The sequence below is a fragment of the Crocodylus siamensis genome, chromosome 10 (assembly GCF_052110815.1).
Source record: "Crocodylus siamensis isolate JL-2025a chromosome 10, ASM5211081v1, whole genome shotgun sequence".
Taxonomy (NCBI): Eukaryota; Metazoa; Chordata; order Crocodylia; family Crocodylidae; genus Crocodylus; species Crocodylus siamensis.
This window is the reverse complement of record NC_143404.1, coordinates 71691489-71712478: the sequence shown is the minus strand read 5'-3', so window position 1 is coordinate 71712478 and position 20990 is coordinate 71691489. Positions and strand designations below refer to the sequence as shown.

General features: G+C 62.2%; 2 protein-coding genes across 2 annotated transcripts; one reads left to right on the top strand and one right to left on the bottom strand.

The window, feature by feature from the left end:
• The first annotated feature begins 8069 nt into the window (after window positions 1-8069).
• Window positions 8070-13269, top strand: PSMF1 (proteasome inhibitor subunit 1). Its single transcript, XM_090020615.1, has 7 exons — window positions 8070-8246; window positions 8350-8502; window positions 8607-8689; window positions 9255-9443; window positions 9995-10048; window positions 11736-11894; window positions 12052-13269. Exons 1-7 carry the CDS (start codon window positions 8118-8120, stop codon window positions 12101-12103), a joined length of 819 nt encoding a protein of 272 aa, XP_089876741.1. The 5' UTR covers window positions 8070-8117; the 3' UTR covers window positions 12104-13269.
• Window positions 13270-14750: 1481 nt separating this feature from the next.
• TMEM74B (transmembrane protein 74B) lies at window positions 14751-19570 on the bottom strand. The gene is made up of 3 exons (XM_090064102.1): window positions 19489-19570; window positions 18384-19357; window positions 14751-15004 (listed from the first exon to the last, which is right to left on the bottom strand). The coding sequence occupies exons 1-2, from the start codon at window positions 19568-19570 to the stop codon at window positions 18627-18629; spliced, it is 813 nt and encodes a 270-aa protein (XP_089920228.1). The 3' UTR covers window positions 14751-15004; window positions 18384-18626.
• Between the last annotated feature and the right edge of the window lie 1420 nt (window positions 19571-20990).

Below are 20990 nucleotides of genomic sequence, written 5' to 3'. Positions count from 1 at the left end.
TGTCGTCGCCCATCAGGGATTTGAAGACTGTTCTCTTCTCCAAGCTAAATAACCCCAGCTTTTTCAGCCTGTCCCCCTAAGTCTTGCTTCCTTGCAAAGGCTCTTGCACATGGCCATCAGTTGCCACCTTAAAGAAGGCACGGGGCGAGTCAGACCCTAGTGCGAGAGAAGCAGTGTATGTGGGGGTGAGGGCACGTACCAGCAACCCCCGGCCTCTCCTGCTGAGCTTGCATGAAGTGTGAGGCAGCCAGCGGTTTCGGGTACAGCTGGCTCTGCTTTTGGGAAGGGCATGATGGAGACCTGGCCACACGTGGCCCGCTGTGCCCGCACACAGGCTGCCCGAGGGGACGAGCTCTCCCAGTCAGCCTTGCTGCCCCGGCTGCTGATCTCAAAGGGCTTCCTCTGCCCCGCGGCAGGGGGCCACGCAGCTCCGGACACTGCTGTCTGATCTCGTGGAGGTGCTAGGAGGGCGCAGGCCGTCGCGCTCACTCGGAGGATGCTCAGATGCTGCCGATGGACTGAGAGCTGGCACGTGCGGGGACCCTGGGCACGCCACAGCACGAGGTGCAGATCCAGAGCCCGCTCTCCGCCCAGCCTGGAGGGTTGGGATCGCACTTGGCCTGCATCCAAAGTGCTCCCCACCGCACTCCTACCCCGGCCCCCGCGGCCCCATCCAAGCCCCCCGCTGCTTCCCCGGCGGGGAGGTCACTCTCCTCCAGGCCCCATGCGGACCTGCTCCATCCCCGCTTGCAACAGCCGCCGGCCTAGAGGGACCGCGAGGAAGCCGGCGGGCAGGAAGAAGGAGCAAGGTTAGACCCTGGCCCTGCGTTCAACCCAAGCGCACCCCCGGGGTGCTGAGCTCTGCCCAGCCCCAGCTGCTCCCCCAGCGCATGCGGCACGGGCGCCCCTCCTGCCCCGCGGGGTGCTGGGCACCGCGGGCTCCAGCCAAAGCAAGTGCAAGTCATTAGCAGGGAGGGAACAGCAAGTAACCTTTGAGGCGGGAGCCCTCCTCTCCCTTCCCCCCTCCCCGCGACTGACCCACAACCCGCAAAGCGGATAAATTCAGAAAGCGGAGCCAGGTCTTGCTCTTCGGCTTGGGAAGGCCCAGACATTTCTGCGCAGCGCTGCGCATTGGGAGAGCTTCCCGGAGAAATGGCAACTCTCCCTACGGCCCACGCCTTCGGGGTAGCAGCCGCCGGATGGTCGTGTCGGATGCTTTCGGCTTCAAAGCGCCCCGGGAGGGCAGTGCTGGGAGCGTGGCCTGCCACGTATGAGTTATGAGGATGGAAAGCTGGAATTTTTTACCAGGCCTTCCCCCAAAAAGACCCTGGAAGATCTACATTCGTACTAATGAGAGCAGGAGGGAGTTACTGCTCGACTCAACACGCAAGGGCAACCGACTGAAACGGCGATCAATTATAGACACATGGAGATGAATTCACCCCGAGGATAGCTCAGTTGTCACTGATGCGTCCATCCTCCCAGAGAGCCATTGCTAAAGACAAAGCAATTAGAGACTCCTTCATCCCACCCGGAGCTGGCAGCCATTTCGACAAGGGGAAGGGAAAAGAAATGAAGCGGCGATGCCAAGAGGAAGGCCCTCCCCAGCCTCGCCTGCCAGCGGGGATGTTCAGGCTGGCACTTGGATGGGAGAGGCAAAATCCGAGCCTTCGGCTCCAATTAGAGTCCCCCCGGGACACAGCGGGGCCGCCAGAAAGTTGCTTCACTTCTGCGCTCGGGGGGCTAAGTTTCCACTGGAAAGAAACCGAACGTCCATGGGACCGAAAGTCCAGCTGGGCCGAGCAAACTCACGCGGACAGGCAGATGGATGGGCAAACCGATGCACCAGGGCTGGATAAATCACCGGTGCGCAGGGGTCGACTGCTGCCCGCAAGCCGGCTGTGCCAGGCTGCAAGGCACGTGCCGCTCGCAGCTCTGTGCTGCAAGAGGTCTCTGGAAACCGCGTGAGCTGCGGCTCCGGGTGGGTGCTGGGGACACCCCAAGCTGTTTTTACGTGGGTCCATCAGTCCTCCCGGTGTGTTTTCAATTTGGAGGCAGGATGCCCCTGACACTTCGAGTGATGCTCCTGGATTGAATGCTCAAGATTGCAGGCGCCAGGCAGGACAATAGGGACAGTTTGGAAAACACGGGTCAATGAAATACGACGTGAATGGGAGCACCAGGGGAATCCGCTTGCCCACATGTCCGCGGATGAAAGGTCAGCATGAGCAGAGGGGAGCCAGGCTGCCATAAATGTCTGCAAAGCATTACTGCTGCCCTTCTGAAACGAGACGTGTGATGGATGGATGGAAACTCTGCCTGGGCTCCGCATGGCGGGCCGGGCGTGAATCATTCCCAAAGGGCTGGAAACCGTTCCGGCGCTGTCATTTCCTGCCATTCCCAGCTGAATCAGGCACAGAGCTGCCTTCCTTCCTAACGAGGCTCAACTGTGGGGCTGCTCCTGCCAAGCTGTTACGTAAGGGGGGCAGGGGACGTACTCACCCATGCCACCGTGCATTCAAGACCAGGGAGTTTGCCCATCTCCCCGTGCCCCTGCCTCCGCGTTTCCGATGCCAGACCAGGCCCGTGCAGTCAAGCCCCTGCTCTTGGACCTGCCTGTACCGCAGCGTTGCTTCAAACTTCTGATGCCACAAGCCAGAGCTGCCCCTCTGTGCGTCGGGACAGGCAGACCTTCCCCCACTGAAGTCGAGAGCATACGCTCCAGCTCCTGCGGACAGGGTTTTTGCAGACGCCCGGGCTGCTCCTCGTTGCACGAGCATCCGGTGCAAAGTCAGAGGCCGGATCCCTACGGACTCCCACGCAGCCAGGGCGTCAGAGGCAGCTTCCAGCCTTGCAGGGAGCCGGCACAGACAGGCGAGGCTAGCGAGAGGTGCGACGCCGCCTCGGCCCTGCCACGTGGGGAGACGAATCATGCTTGTGAGTGGCGGCTGGGAGGCATCGCTCCTTCAGGTGTGGTGCATCTTCCAGGGGAGCTGGAAGACTTGCCCTGAGTTATCTCCACTCGGTGCTTATTACTTATGTTGAATCACAGCCTCCCGAAGGGCAGGGAGCTCCAGCCCAGAAAGGACGGGGTGCTGGCAGCGAAATGCTATGCTCGTGCCCTGCTGTCCCAGCCAAAACCTACTCCCACCAAAGTCCAGAGCATAAACTTCCCTGAGTCCCAACAGGGAAAAGCACTGGGCCTTTGGGTGTTTGCCAAGGTGGGAAGGCAGGTGCTGGCTGGCAGGGGCTTTCTGGAAGAGCTCGTTCTGACCAGAGCCCATTTCCAAGCACTTGTGAAATTAAGCGTGCAAGATTTATTTCCCATAGGCCAAGGAGGTCCAGGAAGCCATCCGTTCCACGAGCCAACGTGGTGATTCGCAAAGAGCATCCCTCCTATACGCCCGCTCGGTCTGGACCACCCTGACATGCCCCAGTGACGCCCCGCTGGCTGCTTTCCTGACAACGTATCTGCCGCCGAGCTCCTATGGGCGGAAATGAATTGGGTCTAGAAAGGAAAGTTACTGAAGCTATTGCAGCCGCTTCTTGGACAGTGAGGAAGTCGGGTGCATATATTAGAAATGATGCAGGTCATGATAGGCATAGAAATAGCCTTGCTACAATAAACTGCTGAAAAGCCTCCTGGTGCTATTGTGATAGGTGTCAAAGGGGGTGTTAGTCTAAAAGCTCAGCGGTGAGCTCAAAGGCCACTCGGATGTGGTGCGATAACACTCTTTTTCCTTAAAATAGCTTCTGTCAGCCAACGCCTTGGTCTGCTATCAGCAAGCCCTGCTTTGGAGAGGCCTGGGGTGCAAAAGCACGGACCAGACTCTAGCAAACCATAGGCAGTGGGTTTGCAAAGGGTTTCCAGGCCCAGAGGGCATGACTGCATATGCACGTCTGCAAACCAGAACTGCAAACCTTTGCACGTGCAGCTGCTGGATGTGTGTGCATCAAATGCATGTACAAGTTAGACTCTCGCGTCCATGTTTGCTGAGCTGGACATGAGGGCACTGGAGGCGGCAGCAGTGCTATTTGCAATAGCGGGTGCTATTTGCAGTGACTTTCTGGAGTTGCATATGGCACCTCGTGTCCCCTTTGCCGGGTGCATCTCCAGTCCGGTGCGGTCCAGGACTCGGGCCCTTGCCCACTGCCTTTGCTCTCATCCTGCATCAGCAGCAGGGAAGGGTGGTGAGAATGAGCAAGCCATGCAGCCAAACTCTGCTCTCCCCCCATCTAACGAGAGAGACCGCGATGGACTGGGATAACCACAGGAAACGGTGGATGGCAGCTGGTTACCAGGGCAGCCGCTTCTCTGGTGGGAGACAGGTACCCTCATGAGCTGGGGGCTGAGATTAGACCAGCACTGACGGCCTGTGAAGATGCAGCCAGCCGCCTCCCTTCTCCAAACTCAGACAGCTTCCACCGTGGACAAATTGGAGAGAGTCCAGCGGACGGCAACGACAACGGCTTGGGGCCCGGGGGCCAGGACTGGTGAGGAGAGGCTGAGGGAACCGGGCCGACTGAGTCTAGAGAAGAGAAGACCGAGGGGGGACTGAAGAGCAGCCTTTAGCTCCCCGCAGGTGGTCCCGAAGACGATGGAGCTGGGCTGGTGGCAGCTGAGAGAACAAGGAGCAATGGGCTCCACTTGCAGCATCCCTGGAGCTGCAGGGAGAGGCGCTGGCGCAGGGAGGGGTTTGGCAGGAGAGTCCGCGGGGCTTGAGAAAGCACCGGGAGCCCTCTAGCGTGTGCCGCGCGGCTCCAGATGATGGAGAGAGAAGCCTGGAAAGACGACACGGGAAAGGGGAAATGAATCCTCCCGTGGAGCAGCTCGCATCCAGCCCGTGGCAGGATGCCCACCCTGCCCAGCCCCTCTGCCATGCACACGCAGGGGCCAGGATTGGATCCTGCCCGGGGCACCCTCACGTGAGCCCCACTTCTCCCGGGGGATCCCACTGGCTCCTGGAAGTGGCTGTGGCATGGATGGATGCTCAGGGGCCGCGGGGCGCGGGCGCTCCCGTTCAGTGGAGGACGGCCCGTGCCCAGCCCTGGCCCAGCCCCGGGACAGCTCAGAACATGGAACTCGGGGCCCTTGTCACCTCACCTGTCACCCAGCAACTGCCGGGCCATACTCCAGCGCAGCCCCAGGCTGCCGGCCTCGCCACCTCCCCTCGCATCCCCACGCCGGGAGCTGGAGCAGGGCCCACAGGAGAGGCGGAAGTGCCCGGGAAGGTCGGTCAGACGCAGCGCAGCGCCCGGTCCCCAGCGCCGGCGCGGGGGTGGCCCTTTGCCCCGCGCTCAGGCGGGGGCGGCTCTGCCCTCGTGCGGGGGGACGGATAGCGGGGGCGCTGCAGGCTGGCGTCACGCGAGACCCTCCCTCCAGCCTCGGTTCTGGGAGCCAGACCGGCACCGGGGCCCCGCGCGTGCGCTGCGTTCACGTGTGCGCCTGCGCCGTGCTCAGCACCGCCAGCGCCGCGCGGACGGGCTGCGAGGCCCTTCTCCGCCAGGCTTCGCTCCGGGGGGGCGGGGGCGGGGGCTGGCCCCGGGGCTGGGGACACGGAAAACACTGCCTCCTTCCTGAGGGCAGCCCCCAACACACGTGTCACCCTGGCCCTCGGTCCCCAACACACACACGCACTCGTGATCCTAGCTCTCGCCCCCCCATGCACACACCCACACCCACACCCACGTGTCACCCTGGCCCTTGGTCCCCAACACACACACGCACTCGTGATCCTAGCTCTTGCCCCCCCATGCACACACCCACACCCACACCCACGTGTCACCCTGGCCCTCGGTCCCCAACACACACACGCACTCGTGATCCTAGCTCTCGCCCCCCCATGCACACACCCACACCCACGTGTGACCCTGGCCCTTGGTCCCCAACACACACACGCACTTGTGATCCTAGCTCTTGCCCCCCCATGCACACACCCACACCCACGTGTCACCCTGGCCCTTGGTCCCCAACACACACACACACTCGTGATCCTAGCTCTTGCCCCCCCATGCACACACCCACACCCACACCCACGTGTGACCCTGGCCCTTGGTCCCCAACACACACACGCACTCGTGATCCTAGCTCTTGCCCCCCCATGCACACACCCACACCCACACCCACGTGTCACCCTGGCCCTTGGTCCCCAACACACACACGCACTCGTGATCCTAGCTCTTGCCCCCCCATGCACACACCCACACCCACACCCACGTGTCACCCTGGCCCTTGGTCCCCAACACACACACACACTCGTGATCCTAGCTCTTGCCCCCCCATGCACACACCCACACCCACACCCACGTGTCACCCTGGCCCTTGGTCCCCAACACACACACGCACTCGTGATCCTAGCTCTTGCCCCGCTATGCACACACCCACACCCACGTGTGACCCTGGCCCTTGGTCCCCAACACACACACGCACTTGTGATCCTAGCTCTTGCCCCCCCATGCACACACCCACACCGTGTCACCCTGGCCCTTGGTCCCCAACACACACACGCACTCGTGATCCTAGCTCTTGCCCCCCCATGCACACACCCACACCCACACCCACGTGTCACCCTGGCCCTTGGTCCCCAACGCACACACGCACTCGTGATCCTAGCTCTTGCCCCCCCATGCACACACCCACACCCACACCCACGTGTCACCCTGGCCCTTGGTCCCCAACACACACATGCACTCGTGATCCTAGCTCTTGCCCCCCCATGCACACACCCACACCCACGTGTGACCCTGGCCCTTGGTCCCCAACACACACACGCACTTGTGATCCTAGCTCTTGCCCCCCCATGCACACACCCACACCCACGTGTCACCCTGGCCCTTGGTCCCCAACACACACACGCACTCGTGATCCTAGCTCTTGCCCCCCCATGCACACACCCACACCCACGTGTCACCCTGGCCCTCGGTCCCCAACACACACGCACTCGTGATCCTAGCTCTTGCCCCCCCATGCACACACCCACACCCACACCCACGTGTCACCCTGGCCCTTGGTCCCCAACACACACATGCACTCGTGATCCTAGCTCTTGCCCCCCCATGCACACACCCACACCCACGTGTCACCCTGGCCCTTGGTCCCCAACACACACACGCACTTGTGATCCTAGCTCTTGCCCCCCCATGCACACACCCACACCCACGTGTCACCCTGGCCCTCGGTCCCCAACACACACACGCACTCGTGATCCTAGCTCTTGCCCCCCCATGCACACACCCACACCCACGTGTCACCCTGGCCCTCGGTCCCCAACACACACGCACTCGTGATCCTAGCTCTTGCCCCCCCATGCACACACCCACACCCACACCCGTGTCACCCTGGCCCTTGGTCCCCAACACACACATGCACTCGTGATCCTAGCTCTTGCCCCCCCATGCACACACCCACACCCACGTGTGACCCTGGCCCTTGGTCCCCAACACACACACGCACTTGTGATCCTAGCTCTTGCCCCCCCATGCACACACCCACACCCACGTGTCACCCTGGCCCTTGGTCCCCAACACACACACGCACTCGTGATCCTAGCTCTTGCCCCCCCATGCACACACCCACACCCACGTGTCACCCTGGCCCTCGGTCCCCAACACACACACGCACTCGTGATCCTAGCTCTTGCCCCCCCATGCACACACCCACACCCACACCCACGTGTCACCCTGGCCCTTGGTCCCCAACACACACACGCACTTGTGATCCTAGCTCTTGCCCCCCCATGCACACACCCACACCCACGTGTCACCCTGGCCCTTGGTCCCCAACGCACACACGCACTCGTGATCCTAGCTCTTGCCCCCCCCATGCACACACCCACGTGTGACCCTGGCCCTTGGTACTCTGCAAACACACACGCACGCACGCGTGATCCTAGCTCTTGCCCCCCCATGCACCGACGTGTGCCCCGGACATTTGCCCCCGCAACACACACACACACACGTGACGCTGGCGCTCGCCCTAAGACAGACCCACGCATGCGCGCACGCACCACCCGCCCTCCCCCCGGCACGCACGCGTACGCCCACGTGTGTGCCGCGCCCCGCCCACCGCGTGCGGCCGCCCACAGGGGGCGGGGCCGGCGGCGGCGGCGGCGGCGGGCATGGCGGGGCTGGAGGCGCTGCACGCGTGGGCGCGGCCCGGGCTGTCGCGGCCGCAGGACGCGCTGCTCTGCGCCGTGCACTGGGAGCTGGTCACGCGGGGCTACCGCTGCCTGGGCGCCGGCGACCGGGTGAGTGCGCGGGGCCGCTTGCGCCGCCGCTTCCGCTTTCGCTTCTCCGCGCCGCGCCGGGGCCCGCGTCTTGCGGCGGGGTCTGAGGGCTTTGCCCCCCCAGGCGGGGCCCGACGAGAGGAAGTCGGAGCTGCTGCCGGCGGGCTGGCAGGCGGACCCGGAGCTGTACACGCTGCGCTACCAGGCCCAGGACGACAGCCGGGAGCTGCTGCTCAAGGCCATCATGGTGGACACCAGCATGATCCTCAACGTCATGGTGAGCCCCCGCGGCGGGGTGGGCGCGGCCCGGGGCCAGGCGGCTCCGTGGCGCCCGCTCCCGCCCTCCGGCGGCTGACGCGGCCCTGCCTTGCCCTCGCGCAGGACCGCAGCTCGCTGCAGGTGGCGGACGTGACCTTGAACGTGGCGGACTACGTCGACCCGGCGCACCTGGGCGACTTCCACAGGTAAGTGCCGGGTCTGGCGGGGGGGCCGGCGCCACGGACTCGTCCTCGCGAACGTGCGCGGTGCCACGCTGCCGTCGCGCTCGCCCCTGCGGGGGCCCTGCCAGAAGCGGGGCAGCGGGTGCGCCGTGAGGGGCTTCGGCTGCAGCTGGTGCAGAGCCCTGAGGCACGAGGCAGGCCGCGGCATGTTTCCCGGGGGCACTTCCAGCACTGGATGACGCCGGGTAGAGGCGCGCCGCCTGCCAGGGGATGAGGCACCTGTTCCCCCCTCCCTTCCTTCAAGCTGCCGTTATAGGGGCAGGCAGTTTTTTGGGCGGAGGGCTGCTTACTGAGTTTTGGCAGGCTATCCAGGGCCGCATGACCGGCAGCCCAGGGCAGATAAATACTAATTTTCTCCATTTTTTTTAGGGGCCCCGCAGGCCAGGTAGAGTGGCCTGGCAGGCCCCCGGGCCACGTTTTGCCCAGCCCTGTGCTAGCACGGTGGCTTAGCTCCCCGGGTCCTCAGGCTGGCAGTGGGCAGGTGGCCCCGGCGTGTGTGGCCAGCAGCCATCCCTCTCCGTCCCCGCAGGGCGTACAAGAACATGGAGGAGCTGAGGACAAGGATCGTCTCGGGCATCATCTCCCCGTTCAAGACTGACAAGGAGAAGGACAACAACAAGGAGTCCAAGCCCGAGAGGACGGTCCCAACTACCCCCCGCGACTACGACCCCCTGAGGATCCCGCCCCGGCAGCCCCCGCTCAGCAGGGAGCCCCCCTGGTGAGTGGGGTGGAGGGGGCAGGAAGGGGGTGGCAGAGCACAGAGGTGCTGCACCCGTGTGCCCTCCCAGCTCCTTCTCAGCCCTCACCCCGTGTCTGTCCACGTTGGCTGGCAGAAGAAGGAGCCAGCGGGTGTGTTCCAGTTGTGGGGGTGCAGGACCCTGCCACCAGCATCCCTGGCAAGGAGCTGTGGGCAAAACAGGGGGGCCGGAGACTGCCCTGCGAAACCCCCCCGCCACCTGGGCCCTACAGGACACTGACCTGCGTGCCTTGCTCTTCAGGCCACGGCACCAGAGTCCATGTGCTCAGGGGCTGGCCCAGTGCCCCGGGCTCCTTCCCTGGCAGTGCCGGCTCCAGGGTTGCAGCCCACTGGAGCTGGGCATGGTCCCAGTCAAGAACCGCAGCCTCCGCTGCTAACACGCTCTGCCACACCCCCCTGCCTGCCCCCCATCCTCCTCCTCGCACTGCCTCTCCTGCACGGAGCACCCCCACCGGAGCGCACGGCTCTGTATAGTTGGTGTCCCACCTCAGTCACCGTGTCTTGTGTTGCAGGCCATCTCCCCTGGGCCCCTTTGCAGTGGGCGGAGAGGACCTGGATCCCTTTGGGTGAGTATGGCTGGGGAGATGGGGTGCTCTTCCCACCCCCACAGCCTTTCCGGTGCCCCCTTGGAAGTGAGAGCAGCGGTGTCTGCTTGCGGTGGGGTGAGAAGCATTGGATGCCTCCAAAATCCCTTAAATCGACTTGTGCCTGGGTTTCCCACGTGGATGCCGGTGGGGCAGTTGCTGCCCGCAGAGGGCAAGGGACCGCCCTTGGTGCTGGCAAAACCCAGATGTGCTTCTGATCTCATGATGGGCTCCTGCAGCCTGCGGTGCCTGAGTAATCAGCTTGGATTCATTTAACATGCAGTAATTCCTCCGGTAAGACACAGCTGACCATGGAGCTCAGTGCGTGTAAGCCTTGCATTTAGCATGTTGCCAGCTGTCACCTCAGTGGCCCCGAAAGCCAGTGGAAGGGAGGAGGGAAGGATTTGCCCCATTCTCTGGTCCCGTATGTGACCCTGCAGCATGGGCTCGGCAGGAGCCTTTGGGCCAGGGCCAGGAGGATGCCGGACTGATGCATCACGTCTGCTGCGTGCACCAGCCTCGCTTGTTGGGGGGAGGCCATCCGCAGTCAGAGAGGAACACAGCCAAACTGGGCAGGGCTAGGAGCAATGACCTCAAGTGGCAGCAGGAGGGAATTTAGGCTGGTAATGAATTTTCTGACTCTGAAAGAGGTCGGGAATTGCAACAGGAGCCCAAAGGAGTTGTGTAATCTCCATCCCGGGACATTTGCAGAAGCGGGTTGGGGTGGTTTAGGTGGGGGTGCTCCTGCCGTGAGCAGGGGGCTGGACTAGATGTGCCTTTGTGAGGTCCCATCCTAAGATCCTGCACTAGAACCAGCCCCTGGAAACGTGAACTAGCTCCTCACTGCCCCGGAGGCCCAGGATCAGATTTTTGCCCTTTTGGAGGGCAGCCAGGAGGGTTGGAAAAGGGCCAAGGGGTGGATGTACAGTGATCCCAGGCTAAAAGCAGACACCCAGTGGGATGTGGCCCTGTGTTGGCCAGCATATCGCTCGTGCCCAAACGGGCACGGACAGTTGTTTGCACACAAGCTTCAGTGGCAATTAGCTTGAATTAGCTGCGGCTGTTCCAAAACAATGCATCGATTTGAATAGACGCCTAATGCTCCCCGGGCTGTAACATCTGGATTTGAGGCAGCACAAAACGCTCTGATGCGATCAAGCTGGTTGTGTGTTTTTAGCCCCATGTAGCAGCGAGGGGATGGGGAAGGCGCCGTGCTCCACCGTTCTCACAAAGGCATTTTGTCTTCAATGCAGTGACCTTTCTAGGAGGCACCGGGTAGAGGTGGTAGCACCGGTGGTTGAGGTGGCCTAAGACAGAAGAGGGGTTTCCTTGGGCCTGGGGTCTGTCCACAGCTCATCAGTGTGCGGCGCAGGCCATGCCGTGTTTCTCGTCGTGCCAGCAAACGTCTCTGCCCCTGTACCAGGGCAGACGGGCCCAAAGGCTGCCCTGGCCAGGCCTTAGGAAAAGGGCATGGTTCTCAGCACCCCTGGGCTGCGCTGCATAGCCAGGATGGAGCATGGGCCTGCTTGCACATGAGAATCGGGACACAGGTCTCACTCGTCCAGGTGCAAGCGTTCAAGGGCAGGTCGTACTGCATCCTGGTACTTGCATGCGCCTTTCCCCGTGGAGCCAATGCTGACCCTGCTGTCCTTTTCCTTCCCCCTCGCAGGGGCCGGCGCGGCGGGATGATCGCTGACCCGCGCAGGTCAGGCTACCCGGTGCCTGGCATCGACCCCTCGTCTGGCCTCCCGAGCCGGCTTCCTCCAGGGGCAGTTCCACCTGGTGCCAGATTTGACCCCTTTGGCCCGCCAGGCTCCGGTGCAGCCGGGTAGGTATTCGGACGGGTGCCAGCCTTGCTGAAGGCAGCTGTTCTGGGCTCTTTGTGCTGGTGGTGACCCAGATCCCTGTGACCTCTTCCCGTTGCCCCACAGATGAAGTTTTGGGGGGCATAACTCAAATAATGATGTTTTCTCCTGATTCTGCAGGCCCAACCCAGATCACCTCCCTCCTCCCGGATATGACGACATGTTTATGTGAGGCGGGCCGGCCTGCGCTCCCGCCAGAGAGGAGTTACCCCTGCTTACGTGAGCGCCTTCTCCTCGCGCCCATTCGGCGGACTGCAGTCCTTTTGGCGGAGGTTTCCTCCCTGCCTTGCACATCAGCTCCGAGGGCGGTCTGCTCACTTCCCCAGCCTTCCTCCTGCCCCCCTGTCATCCCCCAGCTGTCAAAATATGATTGCAGTGTGCTCCGAGTAGACAGCCATCTGGGGTGTTATTCGCCGGGCAGGGCTGTCCAGGCCCGGTATGGAAAGCATTCAGTCCCTGGGTTCGCTTGGCACCTCTTTGTCCAAGGCAACACGGCCTGATGCTGCCGCTTCTTGCTACAAGTATTTGCTCCTCAGCACGAGCCAGGGGCTGAGCTGGGCTGGAGCAAATGAGTGTGGTGGTTCCTGCTGAGATGCTGTGAGTGGCTGCCAGGAGGGGCCTGTGCTGGGACACTTGTGCTTTTCTTCCCTGCCCTCTGCTATTGATTGAGCAGAAGGCTGTGATGGGGCTGTGAGGCCTATCTTCCACCTCCCACCCACCGGGAGGGTTTAATGGGGCCATGCCAGCTGGTATCGCTGGATCACTTGGGTTTAAAGGGCACCACAGTAAAACCTGCTGTTAAAAGAAAGGGTCCAGATGCATCTGGGCCCTGGACTGGTGTGCGCAGGTTTGCTGTTCCCTGTTGAAGTGGCTTTCTCTCCCCTGGGAAGGCAGGCGAAGGCCATGCCAACAGGGGAGGGGTGTGGGCTGTCTGCTGTCTGTGCTGGGCTGAGTCTGGAGCTAGTTGCCTCGTCTCTGGGTGTCGGCAGAGTCGGGCCTTCCCCCTGGGCCGGTGCGTGGTGGTACCAGCACAGAGCAAGGGGGCACGTGCAGCTTCTGGGCTTTGGGGGGGTCCAGGGCTGGGTTTGGTTTTGTTCATTCAGGTAGCAGGAGGGCACCTATCCTGGGCAGGATCCCTCCGACATAAATCTTGGGTTTGGGTGATTCTGACCTGCCTTGAGGCACCTCGAAGGCAGAGTCTTGCCAATCCTGCTCCTTCCTATCACCACCCAGTTTGGGAAGATTTAAGTTGTTACTTTTGCTGGTTTTTTCTCTCGTGGTTTGAAGATTTTTTTTTGGAAAGATCTTTGGGACTCTAATAAAACCCAGTGCAACCCACGGCTCTGGCGCTCCTTGGCCTCTGACCCCTCCCGCCATCTCCCATGCAAGGAGGTGCATCTTCAGCAGGCCCCATGGCTGGTGGCAACCCAGGTGCCCTCAGGGTCCCCTGCCTGCTGCTGTCTGCCAGGCTGGTGCCCGCAGGCTGACCCCACGTGCCTCTTAAAAGTCAAGCCGTGGAGCCATTTAGCTGCATCTGTTCCTTTTCCTTGGCAGCCACATCGATGGCGTCTTGCCAAGTCAAAGTGTGGCTGCCCCTTGACTCTTGCTGGTCCTAAACATGGGTGCAGAGGAGCAGCTGCTCGCCGTGGCCACATCCTGGCTCTGCACAGGGGTGCGGGTGCTGGCAGGATCCAGCACTGTGGCCAGCTCCACCCCCATGTGCCGCCCCAGCAGGCTCAGACTCATCTGGGACCCTGCCCGGTAGGCGTGAGCAAGGGGCAGGCTTCCCTCGGAAGCCCTTCGCCCAGCAGGAGTGGGGCTGCACTGGGGGAAAAAGAGGCCAGGCCGGCCCAGCTCCCACTGGCCCTGCCAGAGCCGGTGCAGTGCAGCAGATGGGCACGGACTAATGCTCGTGCCCTACACACGCGCAGCTGGCGTGGCACCAAGCGCTGGATGGAGCCGCGCAGGCAGGTCTGGCAAGGGGAAATGGGACAGGCAGGGCTTAGCCAGCCCTGCTCCTCCACTGCCTGTAGCTGTAGGAGAGTCAGGGAAAGCCTCTGCTCACAGTAGGCTGCAGTATGGGAGCTACTCCCACGCTGCCGACCTCAGGCTACTTGGCCGGCAAGGTGCCCATTGCCCTCTCCCCTCCACAGCCAGCAGGCGTGGAAGCTCCAGCGGTTTCCCCGCTGTGGGGCTGCAATGCAGCAAGCATCTGGTCTCTGCTCGGGCCTGCAGAGCAGGAGTGCTCTAGGAAAGCCACAGCCACGGTCCCAGGGCAGAGCCCTTCTGCGGTAGGATCAGGCTTTCACTTGGGGATGGGAGCTTTGAAATCTCCCTGCGGCACCTGGGGATCTGCAAGGGACATCTGCGCTTCCTGCTCAGTCACCAGCCTTATCAGTCACAACCTGCCTCTGCTGGGGCCCAGCCTGGCAGCCACCTGCATTAATCTTACTCTGCAACCTTTCAGGAGGAAATGCAGCCGGCATTGACGCGGCTAGTTGCAGCTTTGGGAGAGATGTTTGTGTCCTGGTACCTGTGCCTCTGTCTGCAGTCTTTAACTCCAGCCAGCCTGTCACTGCAGCTGGGGAAGGAAAGCAAACCAGGATGGGAGGGGGGCTGGCCCAGCCTCTTGCTCTGTAGCAATCCCAGGTTGGAGCAGGGGCCTGGACAAACCCTTGCACTAGCTTTGTAAAAGGCTGCCTCTACAATGCATGGTGGGGAAATGACACCAGCCTGGGAGGAAAGCTGCTGCCGCTCAAGCCTGGAGCAGCCCGGTCCCCTGGGGCAGCGTTTCCAAAGGACAGAGCGGGAGCCAGGCCTTCTAGGAAGAGTTTTAATTAGTCTGAGGAAGATGACACAACAGAACGGACAGAAGGACAGACGCGCACGCTGGCTACAGACCGTCTGGCTAGAATCCCACCCCCTTCTCTGAGCCCCCTGGGAACAGACAGGATGGGATGGGACGTGCAGTCGAAGATGCAGACATGGTACTGGATGCAGGAAGTCCCAGGAGCAGGCAGCACCGCCGGTGTCCTTGTGTCACGCAGGAGGAATGGAGAGAATATTGCACCTGCTGCAACACAGGATGGTCACGGGGTCAGAGTGGGTATTTTGTTGACTGGTAAAATGATTCTTCCTCCCCCCGCTGGGATAACCAAGGCCACTGTTGTGTTGTCTGCAGGAGGAGCTGGGGAAGACATGGGGTTTCTAAGGCAGGGGAATTCAGCTTGCAACTCAGACTGGGACCCAGATCAACTGCTGCCCTGCAAGAGGCGGGTGGAGTGCAATGCCCTGCAATGCTCTGGCTGGTGTCCCAGGCACCATGTGCCATGGCCAGGAGGCTGGTGGAAAGGAGAGGTCAGGAAGCAATGCTGCATGTGTTCCCCGGTCTTGTCACATGCTCCTGTTCCCCCTGGCTGGAGGGATAAGGCACAGCTCACAGGCAACACTTCTCACCCATGCGAAACCTGCAGACGGGCCTGGAAGGATGCTCGGATGCCCAGAACCAGCCTGGAGCCGTTGTTGGAGTTGTCACAAACCAAACAGTAACAGCTGCTCCAGCCAGAACTGGGACAAACGTGCTTCAGCTCAGTCTGTCTTCTCCCATGTCCTCAGGGCCTCTCTTCTCCCAAGTCCTCAGGGCCTCTCTTCGGTGCTGCTGCCCCTGGCATGCGTCCCGGTGGGGTCTGGGTTGCTCCAGTGCAGCACAAAGGGGCCCTGAGTAGCCTGTCCTCCTGCTGCAGCCTGCCCTTCTGACCCGGGGCAGGCTCCTGTCTGTCTGCCAGACCCCCGTGACTGCTCCAAGGGAAGGGCACGGATGGACAGTCAGGCCCTCTCACCACTCCTGGGAGCTGGAGGGGCCAGAATCCAGCATACATTTGCTTTCGGCAGTAATCCCATGGCCCCCGGTGCCCTGTGCTGGTCATGCATGGTGCACACTAGTTCTACCACTCCTTGCTGACCCATGCCCTGGACCTCCCCAATGCCACCCACTCCAGCCCCTGGTATCCCCATGCTCCCGTGCAGTATAGGCCTGAACCCCACGCTTCCATGCAGCAGTCCTGGGCCCCACTGGTCTGCACTCTCATGCTGTCCAGCACCCCAGTACCCAGATCCCAGAGTGCCCTACACTGCCTAGTAGGGCACATGCACAGTACCATATCCCACCCTGACCCCATTCCCCTCTCTCACATGCTCAGTTCTCTTGGAAATGATTTCTGAAGCCATGCAAAAGGCTTGCTCCAGCTCCCAGTGCTAAGGTACCCACTACTGCAGCAGTTCCAGGCAACACCCTCCAGGATCCAGCTTTATCCTTCATGTGGTATGGGATGTGACAGCCACGCATCCCAGCATGAATTGCCCCAGTATCACGTGTGTAAGTGTATTTGCTGCCCCTCTCCATGAAGGATGCTCCGCTCCACTGGCCACACTTTGGTCAGACAGAGCAGTCTGTTCACCCTTTGCAAGGGATGGGGAATTCCCACAGTGGGAAGTGGATGGTGCCCAGATCCTGCAGCAGGGGAGCAGGGCCCCTGGGCTGCTAATCCCAGCTGAGGAACCCCAGCATCGCAAGGATAAAGCACCACCCTGCAAGCTACTGCAAGCAAGCTGATGCACGTTGCTTCTCTCTATATTCCGGAGGCAGAAATGGGCACATTCAAATCCGTCCAGATTCATTCAGTGGTTGCTGAATGGAGGCACTAGCTAAGGGCCCTCTCCCAACTTCTGAGAATAATCTCCATCCTGCCCTCGGCGAACACAAGGACGTCACCCACGCTACAAGCAACCTCTGCTCCTCCGTGCAAGTGGGAAACTATCTGGGAGTGCAACCGGCTCACGACGGTGTGAGGAAGGGGACGTGGGCTCGCTCCCGTCTGGAATGAAAAGAGTCACGAGTTCTTCCAAGCGATCTCAAAGCGCCTTCCAGTCTGGCAGCCGGTGGCTTATTCACTTAAGGCAACATCACCTGGGCTAAAGAAAGAAGTAAATCCAGTCTGATCCTTGGCTGATGCCTCTGTTAATAGGACTCAGCCCTGGCCCTCGGTGCCAAAACAGGTCCCTCCAAGTTCATTTTCCCTCCACTCCCGAGTGTGTTTCATTCTCACGGCCATGAGCACTGTCGCACATTATTCAGCTCGCTCCACGGTTCAAGCTCTCTGTTGCTTTTCTGCTCTGCCCTACAAGTCAAACAGCAGAAAAGAAGAGAAAGCAGGGAACAGAAATAAAGCGCACGTATAAAAGAACAAGCGCTGGATTCATCGAATCCCAGCAAGATCAGGGGACTTTCTGTGCATGAATCAGAGGTGATCGTCTACCAGGAATCTGAAGACACTTCACATTGACCATAGTTAGAGTTTACCAGCATTTGGCAGATACATTTTTAAAGCACTCGCCATTCCCAGAGGTTTTAGAAGCTGCAGCCTTTGTCCTCCTGAATACACTCCATTCATCTTAAATATTTATATTTCGATTAAGGGGATTTCTTTTTTTTTCCAGTTCTCCATGCCTTCTTAAGGGATAACGCAGTAATACACTGACAAAGCAATGACAGCCTGAAGCCATTAAATTCTCTTCTTAAACAGTCTTACATTATAATACAAAAGGAGCCGTCTGATACTCGCATTAACCAGGTGCTCAGCAGATCTGATCTCTTAACAGGTTCGGCCCTGCATCGTGTAAGCAGCATTTCATTGCGTTTAATAGATGGTTGTCGTCGTTTAGCAGCACTGTTTCTTGCACTGGGCTCCTAGACACCGAGCGGTGAAATGCCAGGGGAGGGGGGGTCTTTTGTGTCCCTGGAGAGGTTTATTCTTTCATCCGGACATCCATTTGCGGTGGATCCTGCTCTGACAGCAGCTCTACTCTAAAAGCCCTTTGGCAGACTCCGACTACGGCCAAATCCCTGTTTGCTTTGCTGACACCAGCCCGGTCCTGGGAGAACAAGGGTCTGCTGCTCTCACCGAGCCTGTCTGCACCCTCCTGGCAGCTCCAGAGAGCATCCCGTCTTGCACAGACGGCAACGAGTGGTGTGCGGAGCACGCGGTGGCATCTGACCCGCCGGCTTTATTGCATTGCAGACCCCGGCCCTGCACACCGGGGGCTTCCTCCTGCTCCCCGTGCTAGCGGCTGAAGAAGGCCGCGCTCCGGGTACTCGAGGCTGAGCTATAACCTACTGCAGACAACAGAGAAGCTCTCTGACGCTAGCGCATCTTTGGCTCAGGCTGGCAGTCATCTTTTCCCAAACCCTTGGGAGGGCAGAGCTGAGGGGCTCTGCACACGAGGTCCTGATTGCTGGATGCTGGGGAAGGATCCAGAACCGCAAGGGGTCCGCACTGAGCTGGCCGAGAAGACAAAAGGCTCAGGTCTTACAGATACGGGAGCCAGAACTACCTCCAGGCAGCGAGGAGCGGCCCCGAGACTGGGAAGTGCAGAGCCCGGCTCGGGAGACTCACCCGGAGCAAGCCGCGCGCTGCGGGGTCCCGGCGCAGCCGCGGAAGCTCGTCTGGCCGCGGCGCGCGGGCTGCCCGGGGACGGGCTCCTCCACGCCGTCCTGCTCCGGGTGTATTAGCGGCGGCAGGCACCGCAGAATGCCCGCCCGGCGCGCTTGCTGCTCCGCCGCCTTCCCGCTCCGCACCCGAGGCTGCGGGAGGCCGCGTGCGGCAGGGCGGCGGCGCGGCGCCGGGGCGGAAGTTACTTCAAGGGCCGGTTGCTCTGCCAAAGCAGCTCCCCGCGTGGCGGGGGGCCGCGGGCGCGGGCCGGGGCGGCGGCGGCGGCCGCAGGCGCAGGTGCACGGAGCCGTAGGTCTTGCGCGGGCCGCGGCGCGGGGCGCGGCAGCGCGGCGCGAGGAGCAGCAGCGAGAGCAGCAGCCCGCCCAGCGCCAGCAGCCCCAGGCCGGCCACGACGCAGCGGTCGAGCTGCGCGCCCAGGCGGGCGGCGCGCAGCTCCCGCCGCTCCATCTCGCGCGCCGGCACGGCGGCGGCGGCGGCCGCGTCGCGGCGCGGCTGGCGCGGCAGGCAGTAGGCGAGCAGCACCAGCGCCAGCCCGCCGCCCAGCAGCGCCAGCGCGCAGGCCAGGCCGCAGTCCGGCGGGGCGGCGGGCGCCGGGGCCGGGGCCGGGGCCGGGGCCGGCTCCGCCGCGGCCTCCCCGCCCGGGAGGGCGCTCTCCGCCGCCGCCGCCGCCGCCTCCTCCGCCTGGAAGCCCGCGTTGGCGATGCCCAGGCTGCTCAGCTCCAGCGCTGCCATGGCCCGGGCGCCCCGCTCTCCTCTCCTCTCCGCGGGCGGCTGGCGCCGCCCCCCTCGCTCCGCGCGCCCGCCCCGGCGCCGGCACAGCAGCGGGGGGCGAGCGGCTCTCTCCGGGGGTTTTCTCCGCCCGCGCGCCAGGCCCGGGACGCTCCGGCGCCCCGCAGCCCCCAGCGCGTGGCCGGTCCCTTCGCGAACGCGACCGTGGCTGAGCCACGGCTAGGGGCGGCGACTCCCGCGCTGGGCAGAATTGGCCCCTCCCGCTCGGAAGAGGAACAATCGCCATTCGTCCCGGCTTCGTCCTCTCCCTTCTGAGCACCTTTGAGCTGGATCTTGAAACCTGGCCTTCTTGACAAAGCAGCTCTTGGCCGGGCTTTGCTTCTCAGGCCGCCTGGCGGCATTTCCCGGAGAACGTCCTGGAGGGCCGTGATGCCCGTTGGAAGGGGTTCTCGGGTCCCTCGAACAAGCCTCGGGCCCGTGGGTGGTAGCCAAGTGTCCGTGCTGCAGCTGGCACCGATGGGCAGCCTCAAACACAGCCCTAGCCATGTACCAGGGTGGGTGGGAGCCTGCCCTTCGCTGCCCTTCCCGCGAGCAGGCTCTCAAGGTCGGGGAGGCGCGCGGCTGGAACATTATCTCGGCAGACGCGCTGGAGCTTGCTGTAACAAAAAAGTCTCCCTGGGGTGCTGCTAGCGGAGAAAGAAGCTGTTTAGTACTTTGAGTGCCTTTAATGGGATCCTGAATGCCAGGTCCAGGATCTCCAAAAAGGCCACGTGATCTGGGGAGCACCCACCCTTGGAAGATCAGGCTCAGAGCAAGCTAGGCCTGAAAAGCTGGACACCCCTGGCGTGCCAGCACCAGGCCTTGGCCCCTTTAAGCTAGGGCCTGGCAGCAGGTGCTGGAGAGAGTGGCCCGCTGGGATATAAAAGGCAGCCGTGGCGCTCATCAAAGGGAGCTGCAGCAAGAGGGAGGAATCCCCTGGCTGGAGGTTGTAGCTGGCAGGATGCCTCCTGGGGGAGACCTCGGCAGCGGCCAGGAGCGGCGAGCAGAGAGGCTCTGCACGGCGGGGGACTGCCTCTGCCTCTGCCTGCCTCCCAGACCCGAGTGGGAGGGAGGGCGGTGGGTGGGACCGGTGGTGTGAAGAGCGCTTGGTGGCTGGAGGCTTCAGGAGCACCCATGTAGCAGGCTGCAGCCATGCCCAGGGCATCTCGCAGGCTCTGGAGAGCAGGGGCCTCTTCTCTGCCTCCAACGTTGAGAGCTGCCCGGTTCTGTCAGTCCCTGCTGACCCATGCGTGCTACGTGGCTTCCCCGGCGCTTCTCCCTGCTAGGCATGGACGTGTCCCAGAAAGGAGCAGGGAAGTGTTGGCCGCTGCCTGCGTGCCTGGGGTAACGAGATGAAAAGAGGGATGAGCAAGCAGCCGCAGTGAGCGTGATTTGCTGTGGAGGGGGGTTTGCTCCTGAGAAGCGGGTGGGGAACCGGGAGGGCAGCCACCGGCTCTGGGACGGGGGGAGGAGGCAGCTGTAACTCCCCTGGAGCCCGTCTCCCTTTGGACTCCCCTCGTGCACACGGCCTCTGCCGCCCCAACTACCCAGGCACAGCCTGAGTGACATCCCCACAGCAGCGCCTGCTCCCGTGCAGGGGAGGGAAGGGGCTCCATGCTCAGAGCTGCGTCCGGTTGAGCCGGGGGCACGGCTATCCCTGCCCCAGTGTGACTGCTATGTACCATTTGTCCCGGAGAAGCAGCTGGCTGAGCCCTGCTGACAAGTCCTGCTGCGTGCTGAAAGGCAGCGTGGAGGTGAAAACACCCCTGCTCCGAGGGCGTT

Coding starts and splice junctions, on each gene's coding strand:
- PSMF1 (XM_090020615.1), top strand. CDS start 8,118: ATGGCGGGGCTGGAGGCGCTGCACGCGTGGGCGCGGCCCGGGCTGTCG. Junction 9,444..9,994: donor CTCAGCAGGGAGCCCCCCTG/GTGAGTGGGGTG, acceptor CTTGTGTTGCAG/GCCATCTCCCCTGGGCCCCT. Junction 10,049..11,735: donor GAGGACCTGGATCCCTTTGG/GTGAGTATGGCT, acceptor TCCCCCTCGCAG/GGGCCGGCGCGGCGGGATGA.
- TMEM74B (XM_090064102.1), bottom strand. CDS start 19,570: ATGCCGCCAGGCGGCCTGAGAAGCAAAGCCCGGCCAAGAGCTGCTTTG. Junction 19,358..19,488: donor TTTCAAGATCCAGCTCAAAG/GTGCTCAGAAGG, acceptor GCGTTCGCGAAG/GGACCGGCCACGCGCTGGGG.